General features: G+C 44.2%; 1 protein-coding gene across 1 annotated transcript in view; it reads left to right on the top strand.

Moving 5' to 3' along the window:
• Positions 1 to 12,106: 12,106 nt before the first annotated feature.
• The window catches only part of LPCAT3 (lysophosphatidylcholine acyltransferase 3), a 33,520-nt gene continuing 30,826 nt past the window's right edge, over positions 12,107 to 14,800 (top strand). The window contains exon 1 of the mRNA XM_065942042.1: positions 12,107 to 12,336. Coding sequence (XP_065798114.1) covers positions 12,192 to 12,336 — 145 coding nt within the window. The 5' untranslated portion in view covers positions 12,107 to 12,191. The remainder of the gene's footprint in view (positions 12,337 to 14,800) is intronic.

Genomic DNA, 14,800 nt, shown 5'->3' on the forward strand with positions numbered 1-14,800 from the left:
GAGTCATAACCAGGGAATTCCCAGATATGTTTTTAATTTTACATCATAGTATTTAAGTTAAGGGGCTTCCCTGGTGTCTCAGCTGGTAAAGAATCCACCTGCAATGTGGGAGACCTGGGTTCGATCCCTGGGTTGAAAAGACCCCCTGGAGAAAGGAACAGCAATTCACTCCAGTATTCTGACCTGGAGAATTCCATGGACTGTACATTCTCAAAGAGTCAGATACGACTGAGTGACTTTCACCTTCACTTTCACTTTCATTTAAGTTAAGAGAGACCAAGGAAAAGAGCAAACATCACTCAAGGACTTTACTTCTTCTGGGGAAGGGGTTGGTTGCATTTTCAGTTGCACACAGGATGATTATATCATGTTTGGTGGAATGATGACCTTGTTGCTATTTTTATTTGGAGAATAAGAATGACTTCAGGAGATGCAAAAGAGTGCAAGTTGACAGGGGGTAGACCTGTGATGCTCAACTTTATGTGTCAATTACCTGGGGGCCATGTGGGCCCAGATAGTTAGCTAAACATTATTCTGGTTGTGTGTCTGAAGAGTTTATCTGGATGAGATAAATGTTGGAATATTAAGACTGAGAAAAGCAGATCACCCTCCCCAAAGTAAGTGGGTTTCATCCTATCCTTCGAAGGCCTGAACAGAATAAAAGGTTGAGTAAGGGAGAATTTGTTCTCTGCCTGCCTTTGAGCAAGAACATCGGTCCCCTACCTTTGGACTGGGACTTAGACTATTAATAAAAATCACTCCATCGGCTTGCCTGGTTGTCGGGCCTTCAGAATTAAACTGGAACTCAACTATTTTCTCTCCTGGGCTTCCAGTTTACCAAAGTGAACATGAAGTCCCCATATTCATGAGGGCTAGTGCTTTAGTACATATAATACATAGTTGACCCTTGAACAACATGGGGGTTAGGGGCGTCCAACATCTTAGGCGGTTGAAAATCTGTGTGTAACTATATAGTCGATGCTCCCTTTTAGTGATTCTGCATCTACTAGTTCAACCAACTGTGGATCGTGTGGCACTACAGTGTGTATATAGTAAAACAAAATCTGTATAGCCATGAACCCACACAGTTCAAACATCTGTTGTTCAAGGGTTAACTGTATATATATATGTTCTATTAGCTCTGTTTCTCAGCAGAACCCAGACTAATATAGAAGCTTAAGCATGTTCTTTAAAGACATAAAAGTCTCCCAAAAAACAGATCATCTAAAAGTTTTTTTGTTTGTTTTTGGTCATGCAGCTTATGGGATGTGGGATCTTAGTTCTCCAACCAAGGACTGAACCCTGGGTCCTTGGCAGTGAGAGCACAGAGTCCTAACCAGTGGACCACCATGGAATTCCTTAAAAGTAATTTTTTTAAGTAGACCAATAGAAGAATACTTTTAAAACAAAGAGGGGACTTCCCCAGTGGCGCAGTGGATAACAATCTTCCAGCCAATGCAGGTTCAGTTCCTCATCTAGGAAGATTCCACATGCTATGGGGCAACTAATTCTGAGCGCCATAACTACTGAGCCTGTGCTCTAGAGCCCAAGAGTCACAACTACTGAGCCCACGACTAGAGCCCGTGCTCCACAATAAGAGAAGTCACCACAATGAGAAGCCTACACACATCAAGGAAGAGAAGCCCTCCCTCGCTTGAACTAGAGAAAGACCCAGTACAGCCAAAAATTTAAAAATTAATAAATAATTATTTTTAAAAAGAAAAAAAAATTTTTTAAGAAAAAAGAGGAAAATTTCTCATAAAGATGGCAAATTAACTTGCCTCTTGTGCCTAAAATCCCAGTAAAACATAGTGAAAGTGAAGTGAAGTTGCTCAGTCATGTCTGACTCTTTGCAACCCCATGGAGCCTGCCAGGCTCCTCCATCCATGGGATTTTCCAGGCAAGAATACTGGAGTGGGTTGCCATTTCCTTCCAAGGAAGGTATTAATCTATAGGAATGAAGTGAATGGAAGAAAAGCAGATGAAATATTTAAATTCAGTTTTGGAAAATGGAAAGAAGATGGGGGAGTAGTGATGACACAGGCCAGGGGAGGCAGCTGACCAAGAGCCCAAACGGGAGGACTGGCCTGACAGCCTAGACTCCAAAAAGTTGGACCCCTCAGCAGTTAAGACTCCATGCTTCCACCTCAGAGAGCATGGGTTCAAAACCTGGTCAGGGAGCTAAGACCCTGTATCTCAGAGGTACAGCCAAAAAAAAAAACAAAAACAAAAAAGTTGGACCCTCAAGCTCCCTCCCCACCATCAAGGTCAGGTAAATAGCCAACCCCACCACTACCAGGCAGAGAATCATATTCACCTAGAAAATGGACAGGAAAAACTCCAGACCTAAAAACATTAGTCTTGCCTGGAAAATCCCATGGACAAAGGAGCCAGGTGTGCTGCAGTCTATGCGGTCGCAAAGTCAGACACGACTGAGCAACTAACACTATTGCAAGAAACAAGGGAGAGATGTGGACCCAAAAACTGGACGTACATCCTCCAGGCAGGAGACTAGCAGCTTCCTCTCAGTTCAGTTCAGTTCAGTCACTCAGTCATGTCTGACTCTGCGACCCCATGGACTGCAGCACACCAGGCCTCCCTGTCCATCACCAAATCGCAGAGTTTACTCAAACTCATGTCCATGGAGTCAATGATACCATCCAACTATCTCATCCTCTGCCATCACCTTCTTCTCTGCCTTCAGTCTTTCCCAGCATCAAGGTATCTTCCAATGAGTCACTCTTCACATCAGGTGACCAAAGCATTGGAGTTTCAGCTTCAACATCACTCCTTCCAATGAACACCCAGGACTGATGTCCTTTAGGATGGACTGGTTGGCTCTCCTTGCTGTCCAAGGGACTCTCAAGAGTCTTCTCCAAGACCACAATTCAAAAGCATCAATTCTTTGGTGCTCAGCTTTCTTTATAGTCCAAAAATCACAACCACACATGACCACTGGAAAAACCACAGCCTTGACTAGATGGACCTTTGTTGGCAAAGTAATGTCTCTGCTGTTTAATATGCTGTCTAGGTTGGTCAAAACCTTCCTGCCAAGGAGTAAGCATTTTTTAATTTCATGGCTGCAATCACAATCTGCTGTGATTTTGGGGCCCCCAAAAATAAAGTCAATCACTGTTTCCACTGTTTCCCCATCTATTTGCCATGAGGTGATGGAACCAGATGCCATGATCTTAGTTTTCTGAAAGTTGAGCTTTAAGCCAACGTTTTCACTCTCCTCTTTCATTTTCACCAAGAGGCTCTTTAGTTCTTCTTCACTTTCTGCCATAAGGGTGGTGTCATCTGCATATCTGAGGTTATTGATATCTCTCCCAGCAATTTTGATTCCAGTTTGTGCTTCATCCAGACCAGCATTTCTCATGATGTACTCTGCATATAAGTTAAATAAGCAGGGTGACAATATACAGCCTTGACGTACTCCTTTTCCTATTTGGAACCAGTCTGTTGTTCTATGCCCAGTTCTAACTGTTGTTTCTTGACCTGCATACAGATTTTTCAAGAGGCAGGTTAGGTGGTCTAATATTCCCATCTCTTTCAGAATTTTCCACAGTTTATTGTGATCCACACAGTCAAAGGCTTTGGCATAGTCAATAAAGCAGAAATAGATGTTTTTCTGGAACTCTCTTGCTTTTTCGATGATCCAGCAGATGTTGGCAATTTGATCTCTGGTTCCTGTGCTTGAACATCTGGAAGTTCATGGTTCACATATTGGTGAAGTTTGGCTTGGAGAATTTTGAGCATTACTTTACTAGTGTATGAGATGAGTGCAGTTTTGCAGTAGTTTGAGCATTCTTTGGCATTGCCTTTTCTTAGGGATTGGAATGAAAACTGACCTTTTCCAGTTCTGTGGCCACTGTTGAGTTTTCCAAATTTGCTGGCATATTGAGTACAGCACTTTCACAGCATCATCTTTTAGGATTTGAAAGAGCTCAACTGGAATTCCATCACCTCCACTAACTTTGTTCATCATGATGCTTCCTAAGGCCCACTTGACTTCACATTCCAGGATGTCTGGCTCTACGTGAGTGATCACACCATTGTGATTATCTGAGTCATGAAGATCTTTTTCGGACAGTTCTTCTGTGTATTCTTGCCACCTCTTCTTAATATCTTCTGCTTCTGTTAGGTCCCTACCATTTCTGTCCTTTATTGAGCTCATCTTTGCATGAAATATTCCCTTGGTATCTAATTTTCTTGAAGAGATCTCCAGTCTTTCCCATTCGATTGTTTTCCTCTATTTCTTTGCACTGATCACAGAGCAAGGCTTTCTTATCTCTCCTTACTATTCTTTGGAATTCTGCATTCAAATGGGTGTATCTTTCTTTTCTCCTTTGCTTTTTGCTTCTCTTCATTTCACAGCTATTTGTAAGGCCTCTTCAGACAGCCATTTTGCTTTTTGCATTTCTTTTTCTTGGGGATGGTCTTGATCCCTGTCTCCTGTACAATGTCAAGAACTTCTGTCCATAGTTCATCAGGCACTCTATCAGATTTAGTCCCTTAAATCTATTTGTCACTTCCACTGTATAATCATAAGGGATTTGATTTAGGTCATACTGAATGGTCTAGTGGTTTTCCACTAGACCTACTTTCCTACTTTCTTCAATTTAAATCTGAATTTGGAAAGAAGAAGTTCATGATCAGAGCCACAGTCAGCTCCCGGTCTTGTTTTTGCAAACTGTATAGAGCTTCTTCATCTTTGGCTGCAAAGAATATAATCAATATTTCGGTGTTGACCATCTGGTGATGTCCATGTGTAGAGTCTTCTCTTGTGTTGCTGGAAGAGATGTTTGCTATGACCAGTGCGTTCTCTTGGCAAAACTCTATTAGCCTTTGCCCTGCTTCATTCTGTATTCCAAAGCCAAATTTGCCTGTTACTCCAGGTGTTTCTTGACTTCCTACTTTTGGATTCCAGTCCCCTATAATGAAAATGACATTTTTGGGGGTGTTAGTTCTAAAAGGGTCTTATAGGTCTTCATAGAACCATTCAACTTTAGCTTCTTCAGCATTACTGGTCGGGGCATAGACTTGGATTACCGTGATATTGAATGGTTTGCCTTGGAAATGAACAGAGATCATTCTGTCATTTTTGAGATTGCATCCAATACTGCATTTCAAACTTCTGTTGACTCTGATGGATACTCCATTTCTTCTAAGGGATTCCTGCCCACAGTAGTAGATATAATGGTCATCTGAGTTAAATTCACACATTCCAGTCCATTTTAGTTCTCTGATTCCTAAAATATCAACGTTCACTCTTACCAGCTCCTGTTTGACCACCTCCAATTTGCCTTGATTAATGGACCTAACATTCCAGGTTCCTATGCAATATTGCCCTTTACAGTATCAGAACTTGCTTCCATCACCAGTCACATCCACAACTGGGTGTTGTTTTTGTTTTGTCTCCATCTCTTCATTCTTTCTGGAGTTATTTTCCACTGATCTCCAGTAGCATATTGGGCACCTACAGACCCAGAGAGTTCATCTTTCAGTGTCCTATCTTTTTGCCTTTTCATACTGTTCATGGGGTTCTCAAGGCAAAAATACTGAAGTGGCTTGCCATTCCCTTCTCCAGTGGACCACATTTTGTCAGAACTCTCCACCATGACCCGTCCATCTTGTGTGGCCCTACACGGCATGGCTCATAGTTTCATTGAGTTAGACAAGGCTGTGGTCCATGTGACTAGATTGGTTAGTTCTCTGTGATTGTGGTTTTCAGTCTGTTTGCCCTCTGATGGAGAAGGATAAGAGGCTTATGGAAGCTTCCTGATGTGAGAGACTGACTGAGGGGGAAACTGGGTATTGTTCTGATGGGCAGGGCCATGTTCAGTAAATCTTTAATCCAATTTTCTGTTGATGGGTGGAGTTGTGTTCCTTCCCTGCTATTTACCTGGGGCCAAACTATGATGGAGGTAATGAAGATGATGGTGACCTCCTTCAAAAGATCCTAAGCATGTACTGCTACACTCAGGGCCCCCAAGCCTGCAGCAGGCCGCCACCCACCCACGCCTCCACTGGAGACTCCTGGACACTCAGAGGCCATTCTGGGTCAGTCTCTTGTGGGGTTACTGCTCCTTTCTCCTGGGTCCTGGTGCACAGGTTCGGTTTGTGCCCTCCAAGAGTCTATGTCCCAGTCCTGTGTGAGTTCTGGCAGCTCTATGGTGGGGTTAATGATTACCTCCTCCAAGAGGGCTTATGCCACACTGAAGTTCCTCTCAGAAGAGGCTGAACAATCCTAGAGAATAAACCCTCCACCTACTGACATTCCAAAGTTTCTCAGTCAAAAGGGGAGCTCCCAGCCCAATCAATTTCAGGGAAATTCACGAGGCAACAAGCCCTATTCACAGCCCATACATCCAAACAACTTTGTAAAGCCTTGTTTGTATATGAAAGGATGACCAGCATCTTAAAACAGATAAAGTGAAAGAAAGTGAAAGTCACTCAGTCCTGTCCGACTCTTTGCGAACCCATGGACTATACAGTCCTTGGAATTCTGCAGGCCAGAATCCTGGAGTGGGTAACCTTTCCCTTCTCCAGGGGATCTTCCCAACCCAGGGATCGAACCCAGGTCTTCCACATTGCAGGCAGATTCTTTACCAGCTGAGCCACAAGGGAAGCCCTAAAAGAGATAAACAGAAAACAAAACCCCAGAGGGAAAAAGAAAGTACTGAGAATAAAAGAAGAAATATAAACAACAATTTTAAAAAATCCCCCCAAATCCGTAATTCATGTTCTCAGAAGGTTAATATAGCAGAGTTCATCCATGAAATCAAGAATGCCGTTGGGGGGAGAAAAGAATATGAGAGGGAATTCCCAAGCAGTCCAGTGGTTAGGACTCTGAGTTTTCACTGCCAAGGTCATGGGTTCAACCTCTGGTCGGGGTTCTGAGATTACACATGATGCATGGCAAGGCCAAAAAATAACAAAAGTTATTGAAAAAATATGAGACAGAGAAGCTCGGCCTTTCTGTACATTGGTGTCAAATCAATCCTGGAGGCAGAGTTTTGGGTGAAATAGGAAAGGATAGCTTTATTATTTGTCGGGCAAAGGGAGATACACTGGGGTTCTGCCTTGAAAAACTAGGTGTCTCAACTCCAGAGAACTGGAGGAGGCTTTTTATGACAGTGGGTCAAAGGTGGGGTGTCTGATAAGATTAGAATGTAAGCAGGGCTTTCAATCCCTTAATCTCACCTCAGGTGGTGGGTCTTCTAATCTTGATGAGTTTCTCTGATCTGTTTGATCTGGCCTCAGGTTGTTTCCTTAGTTGCTTCTCCCTCAATCAAGAAATTGTTTGAATCCACCTTTTGGAACTCAGGGAAGGTCATGGAGGCTAGAGTCTTACCTACAAGAGATGGGGGACAGAGCTTCTCTGGTGTCTCAGTGGGAAAGAATCTGCCTGCCACTGCAAAAAACCTTCCATTCGATCCCTGATCTGGCAAGATCCCACATAGCGTGGAGCAACGAAGCCCGTGTGCCACAATTCTTGAGCCTGTACTCTAGAGCCCAGGAGGCACCAACCATTGAGCCCATGTGACCTATAGCCTGAGCTCCACAGGGAAAGAAGCCACCGCAATGAAAAGCACGCCCACTGCAACTGGAGAGTAGCCCCTGCTTGCCGCAACTAGACAAAAGTCCTGAAAGCAACCAAGACCCTGCACACCGAAAATAAATAAATAAAATTATTTTTTAAAAAAGAAATGGGGGACAGAAAGGTCACCACGCCATGCCAGGGAGCCCCACAATGTCCAGCTCAGTTTCAGAGGGAAGGTACACATAATTAGTAAGGAATAGTTGGTCTTTGAGTGAATAGTTTCATAAACGAACACCAAGTTCTAATGGGGTTAAAGACTGGTGTATTAATCCCATGTATTAGTCCGGGCAAGTTAAAGCAATAACTTTAAATCTTTGGACTTCACAAATATTTTTCATTCAAGCTAAACGTTGAGCAAGAAGCAGGTTGGGTGGCTTCTTCCATCTCGGAACACTTGTCCTCCATATGTGTTACTATCAAGAGAAGAGAGAAATTTCGGAGTCATCCAGATCCTTCACCTCCTTGGCCAGGAAATGACACTTCATTTCTGCATACAGGCCATCAGCCATAACTAGTCACAGGGTCCCAAGCTTACTGCCAAAGGTTGAGAGATTATAAATCCATACCTGGATATTGAGTGAACTCCAAAAAGACAGGTTCTCTACACGTAGGTAGCGAGGGAAAGGAAAAGAGGGCAGATACCTCAGGGGAAAGGAGGGTGTTTTAAGGTGGGAGGGCTTCCCTGGTAGCTCAGAGGGTAAAGAATTTGCCTGCAATGTGGGAGACCCAGGTTCGATCCCAGGGTTGGGAAGATCCCCTGGAGGAGGAAAGGGCAACCCACTCCAGTATTCTTGCCTGGAGAATCCCATGGACAGAGAAGCCTGGCAGACTGTATGTAGTCCATGGGGTCACAAAGAGTCAGACACGACTGAGCCTGAGGGGCTAACTAACTTTAAGATGGGAAGACTTGCAGATAGTTATAGATAATAGAAGTCAAGGAGCCAGAGGAAAGGGAGTAGAAGGAAATACTGAAATTGATAAAGAAAAAAGGGAAGGGGGGCGCAGGGGAAAACAGTCATAAGAAATGAGGGATTTCACTAATACATTATGCTTATTTCTATACAAACACTTCCACTCTGGTTTCTAATTATCTTTCCATGTCTTGACACAGAACTTCCTGTGGGCAGGGGCTGTCTCAGCCATCTTTACGTCAAGAGACCAGCACAAAACCTGACTTACTAAGCCTCCCACAAATGTGCTTAATTATAAAGTTAGAGGTCATAGAATCCCAATCTTCCCCCAATCAGCAGCTCATCAGCCAGTGTAACTAGAGGAACAGGTGCTTCCTTGGAACAGTAGGAAGAATGAAGGGAATGCAGCCAATCAAGTACCTGAGGAAGAAAGTAAACAGGCACGTGTTGTGTCAAGGGAGACACAGCCTCCTGCCACATTGTTCCTTGCCTTGGAACACCAGAGGTGTGAGAAAGGGCAGACATATTACTGAGTTGGATATAAGGAAGAAACGGACTCCTGTTTTTACACAGGGTCTAGCTGACTGGATGCTTTAACAAATATATTTTACTTATTCAGAAAATCAAAGGTTTTAAGAACCTTAAAATTTTGCCAAATACTTCAATTAGGCAAAATCTAGTAAAATTGAAGGTGAGCAAACCTTACCACTCATGATTCCTCTCCTGGTTATAATCCCTAAAGGGGTGTTTCTAACTCTGAGAATCATGAACTACTAGCAAGTAGTGATATCAAGTTAGTGGATCCTGATTATTTTTTTAATGAATTAGAACAGAAAGTATCAGAGAACATATACATAGCAAGGCAGTGTATGATGTGTGCATATAGCGTGAGTACTATACCTATATGTTATGTAGTGTATGAACACGTGTATACTGGGTAGCAACATGTTTCCTACAGTAGTTGTTGTTTACTTGCTAAGTTGTGTCCAACACTTATGTGATCCCATGGGCTGTAGCACACCAGGCTCCTCTGTCCATAGGATGTCCCAGGCAAGAATACTGGAGTGGGTTGTCATTTCCTTCTCCAGGAGATCCTCCCAGCCCAGGATTAAACCCGCATCTCCTGCATTGGCAAGTGGATTCTTTAGCACTGAGCAATAGATCCCAGTTAACAACAACAAAAAAAAACTTTGGAATTACAGTCCTAGAGAAACTTTCACTCTTGCTTAAAGGAGAATGTCCACAGCAGCAATGTTTGTAATAAAATAAATACATCAATAGGAAACAATCCAAGTATTTCTCAACATGATCATGAAAAAGTGGCATAATCATACCAGTCAATGTTACATCACAATTAAAATGACTGTATTACAGTTACCTATAAAAACATGAGTCTGCCTCAGTAAAGATGTTAATCATAAAAACAAGTTGCAAAATGATACAATCTGCTGTAATTATAAAGTTTATTTATTTATTTTTTCCATTTTTTTTTCATTGGAGGCTAATTACTTTACAATATTGTAGTGGTTTTTGCCATACATTGACATGAATCAGCCAATTATAAAGTTTAAAAGCATGCAAAACTGTATTACAATTGTTTCTGGATATATACATTGTATAAAGTATAAAAGTAGGCATGGGATTGATAAGTACCAAAGGAGAGGACCTCTGAAGGACAGGAAGGAATACGGGACCTTTTAGTTATGGCAGCCAGGATCTACCTCCCTGACTGGGGATGGAACCTGGGTCCTCTGCAATGGGAGGGCAGCTTCTTAGCCACTGGACCACCAGGGAAGTCCCTGTAAGGGGGAAGTTATATTATTCTTGACTTCTCCGTTTGTTTGTTTGTTTTTTCTTTCATTTTGTCTCCCCCTGAAGAGGAGAGAGGTGAACTTTAACATACCTAGGTTTCCATTCTGTCTCTGCCACTTACTAGGGAAGGAACTTTGCAGGTTGCTTAATTTCTCCAAGCCTCTGTGTCTGTAAATAACCTGTTTCATAATCAATTAAGTGATATAATATGACTATTAGTGCTGCATAAAGTGCAAAGTGCTATAGAAGTATAAGCTGCACTTGGGCAAGAATGCTCCACAAATTCCAGTGATCACTGAAAACTTGGTGTTCCTTTGTTACATATTCTCACGGAACATTCTTCTTTTCCTTCAGAGCACTTGCCTTCCATTGCAGTTAATTACACATCATTAATACCTTATATGTCTGTGCACCATCTCCACTCCATAGCTTTGGGCTCAGAGCCCAGCACAGGCCTTGGCACATTTTTGTTAGTCTGATCTGAACACTGGAAGTAAGAATGCAAAGCAAGGTGGGACAAAAGGACTTTTGTCTCCAATTTCTATCCTCTTTGCACTTTGATCTTCAACCTGTATTACTTAGTGACAAAGTAGTTCAATTTTAAACGAAAAGCCTAACGGTTAAATCATATTAAAAAGCAGAGACATTACTTTGCAAACAAAGGTCCGTCTAGTCAAGGCTATGGTTTTTCCAGTAGTCATGCATGGATGTGAGAATTGGACTATAAAGAAAGCTGAGCGCCGAAGAATTGATGCTTTTGAATTGTGGTGTTGGAGAAGACCCTTGAGAGTCCCTTGGACTGCAAGGAGATCCAAACAGTCCATCCTAAAGGAGATCAGGCCTGGGTGTTCATTGGAAGGACTGATGTTGAAGCTGAAACAACAACACTTTGGCCACCTGATGCGAAGAGCTGATTCATTGGAAAAGACCCTGACGCTGGGAAAGACTGAGGGCAGGAGGAGAAGGGCACGACAGAGGATGAGATGGTTGGATGGCATCACTGACACAATGGACATGGGTTTGGGTGGACTCCGGGAGTTGGTGATGGCCAGGGAGGCCTGGCGTGCTGCGGTTCATGGGGTCGCAAAGAGTCGGACACGACTGAGACTGAACTGACTGACTGACTGAACGATTAAATCAGCGTAGCTTAATTTCATCGCCTCTCGGAGGAAGGCAACGTTTTAATATAGGAAGTTACAGGAAATTAAAGGAGCAGGTAGAGAGTGCTGGAGGCGCCGGGGTGGTCCTCTCGGTCTGGGACGGAAGGCGGCCTGTCTAACGGCTCAAGAACAGCCGCGGCGCCGTTAGGGGGCGCTCGCGAGGCCGCCGCAGGAATTCGCGCCCTCCCGTTACATGCCCCAGTAACCCCGGCGCGCCTGCGACCGAGAGTAACCTCGCGGTCGGGTGACAGCCCCCCCCTCCCCGACTCTCGCCTGCTCCGTCTCAGCCAATAGAGAGGCAGCGCACGAGCCGGCCGGACTCTCGCCCGCCCCGACTCCTCCCCCGAGCTGTTAGAACTGAGTTGTACAGTCCTCCGCCGCCGGCTTCTTACTTTTCCAATCGCGGGTCTGGTTCCCGGTTCCAAGCCCCGCCCCCGGCCAGCCCCGCGTTCTTTCCCGGGCCGAGTCACCTTTGCCTTACAAATATGAGGCCCCGCCCCCGGCCTACCTTGCCGCGTGAGGCCCCGCCCCCGGCCCGGGCTGACCAATGACCGGCTGAATCCGGAGCCTCTGGGCGGGTCTGCAGCCAATGCGCACGCCGTGGGCGGGCTCCGGGCCGGAATTGGGGGTGAAGCTCAAGCGCTGTGCCCACATTCGGGGCGCGCGGAGCAGAGGGGTCCCTGGGGGACGCCCGGAGCTAAGATGGCGTCCGCAGCCGAGGGGGACATGGAAGCGGAGCTGACGAGGGGGTTGCGGTGGGATTTCCAAGACCTGAGCCTTAACAAGTTGGCGACGTCCCTGGGCGCGTCAGAACAGGCGCTGCGGCTCATCATCTCCATCTTCCTAGGTAAGGACCCCTCGCAGAGTCCCCGGGAGACAGGGATGTGACCTCGCCGTCTTCTCGGAGCCACCGGGAGGGCTTTTCGGGGTGCGGATGTGAATCCTCGCACACACCAACCAGCTGTGGAGAGGAAGATGACACTAGTCTGGAGTCTGGGGGCACTGTACCCTCTGAACCTCTTCACCTTTCCCTTCGACCCGTCTTGTACCCTTCTGGCCCCTCATTGGGCGCCACCACCCTCATCCTGTCATGCTCTGCCCTGTGTCCCCACGACCTGTCCTTATTTGTCTCTCTCTTGAGTTCTACTCTCTGTCCATGTGTACTGCTGTTATTAATATCAACCCTCAGACACGCGCGCTTCTCATTGGCAGGTATAGGCTCCCTAACTTAGATATTTTAGTCCTATGGACCCGTTCAGCCCCATACTCCATGCTGGCATATTCTGTGTCTCTTGTGTGCATTGCCAGCTTGTATTACACTCTTGTCTTTTTGTCCCGTTTCTAATTTCTTCTTTTAACCATATTGCTTTTTCTTGTCATTAGCCACCCACCTGTCGTTTACCGTGGAATATCATTTTAGTACTGGGCTTGGAAAACAGGATTGGCAAGCCCTTAAAAACTGTTCACGCTACCCCAAGCGTGTTTTACACACGTGGTTCAAAGGATGTGGTGTATTTGCATTTATGTCCCAACAAACCCTATTGTAACTGGTTTATGGGATTTTTTACTGCATCCTTCCTCTATGGTTTTTTTAATAGCCAAACATCATGGCATGGTAAGAAAAAAAAAAAGTGTGTGGACTTGGAGGGCAAACAAATCAGTCCTGCTGCTCACAAACTAGGATGCTGGGCAAACCACTTAACTTCTCTGGGCCTTTAGATGAAATGAGCATAATAATGCCTATCTGATAGGACTGCTATAAAGTCTGGTAGGAATTCAAAGGTCATAAGCTGATATTAAATATTTGAGTAGTTGGAAGGCTTTATGAAGGTTATGGGACTTTAGCTAGGAGAGTAGGGGTGGTGAAGAATTAAACACACCAGACTTGTGGGGGAGGATGGGTGCAGGAGCAGGTCTGAACCACAAGAAATTTGAGATAAATTTGGGCAGATGTGGAAAGCCTTAAATGCTGGTATGTAATATCACCTAAAGGGTGCTAATACGATCCAGATAATGGGAAAGCCATTAATTCATATTTAAACAACCTTGGGTAATATCATTGTCATTTGCCCATAGCACATCAAGCCAAGATACTATTTCTGTCTTCCAGATAAAGATCACCTTTACCTTCCCTTGTAGAATTACAAAATTTTAGAGGTGGCAGAAACATTAGGTTGTGGAACTTACTTGCTGTCACCCAGATCTAACCCAAATTTATCAGTACTTCAATCTAGGGTTCTTTGCACCACACCAGCTTTGAACTTCCTACTTCTTCACCCTTGTTTCCAGGCCCAGTTATTTGTTGGGATTATAATTGACAATTAAGAGTGTTTATATTTCATTCATTAGGAAGTCAACTGTTGATGTCTCAACTATAAATGGAGATTGTAACACAAGGAGCAACAAATTATAAGGGACAACCTGTTAAATGGAGCTGCAGCTAGAATTAGGCTTGGAATCTGTCTTTTTAGTGATGACATAATCAAATACAGCCTATGCACTCGTAGTGGACAACTGTGTACTATCATGGGGCATACACCTGTCTAGAAAGTTGTTTTCTCCATAGCCTACCCCTCTAACCTCATCCTCTCATTACCACCAAGCATCAAGGTAATAAAAACTTGGTATAATACATCCATCACACTCCTGAGCCCCTTTGCCCATCCTACCATGGCCCACATCCCCCCTTCCTAGCCCACATGTGTCATTGCCTTCAGTAACTCATAGTATATCTCATTTTTAGGTCAATTTGGATTCACATTGACCCCCAAATTGATCAGGCCTAAGTTTCACACATGGATGTATAGGATTGTATTTTCTAGGTTTATGTTACATACATATACAGAAACATACATTGATAAGCTTGTTGACAACTGCATGGAAGAAAGGGTGCATTTTTCTGGTTGTAAATATGCTTCTCCTACAAAAGTATCATCACTTCTGTGTATTGTAACCTAGAAACCAGTAGCCTTTCAGCAATGGAGTTCCTGAACCACCTCTCCTGGGGAACTGGGATACTGGAGGAAGTCCTTGTCTGAGGTACCGAAAGGCCTGTAGCTGGAAACAATTTCTGACTCACTTTCTACTAATGAGATTAATTTTGGTTAAAAGCACTGAAATGCAGGTCCCCTGAAGGAAGAGTTGGGTATATCAGACATTCACATTTTAAAGGGATAAAATATGAATGTCTCACTGTTTTAGTTAGATAGTCTCATTACTGGTTCCCTAACATCTTTCCCTGTTTGAGTTGTGTGCTGATCTTGATCTACCCAGCATTAGCCCTCAAACCTTTTGAACTGGGGCCCATGGTG

This window comes from Muntiacus reevesi, chromosome 1 (assembly GCF_963930625.1).
Source record: "Muntiacus reevesi chromosome 1, mMunRee1.1, whole genome shotgun sequence".
Lineage (NCBI taxonomy): Eukaryota > Metazoa > Chordata > Mammalia > Artiodactyla > Cervidae > Muntiacus > Muntiacus reevesi.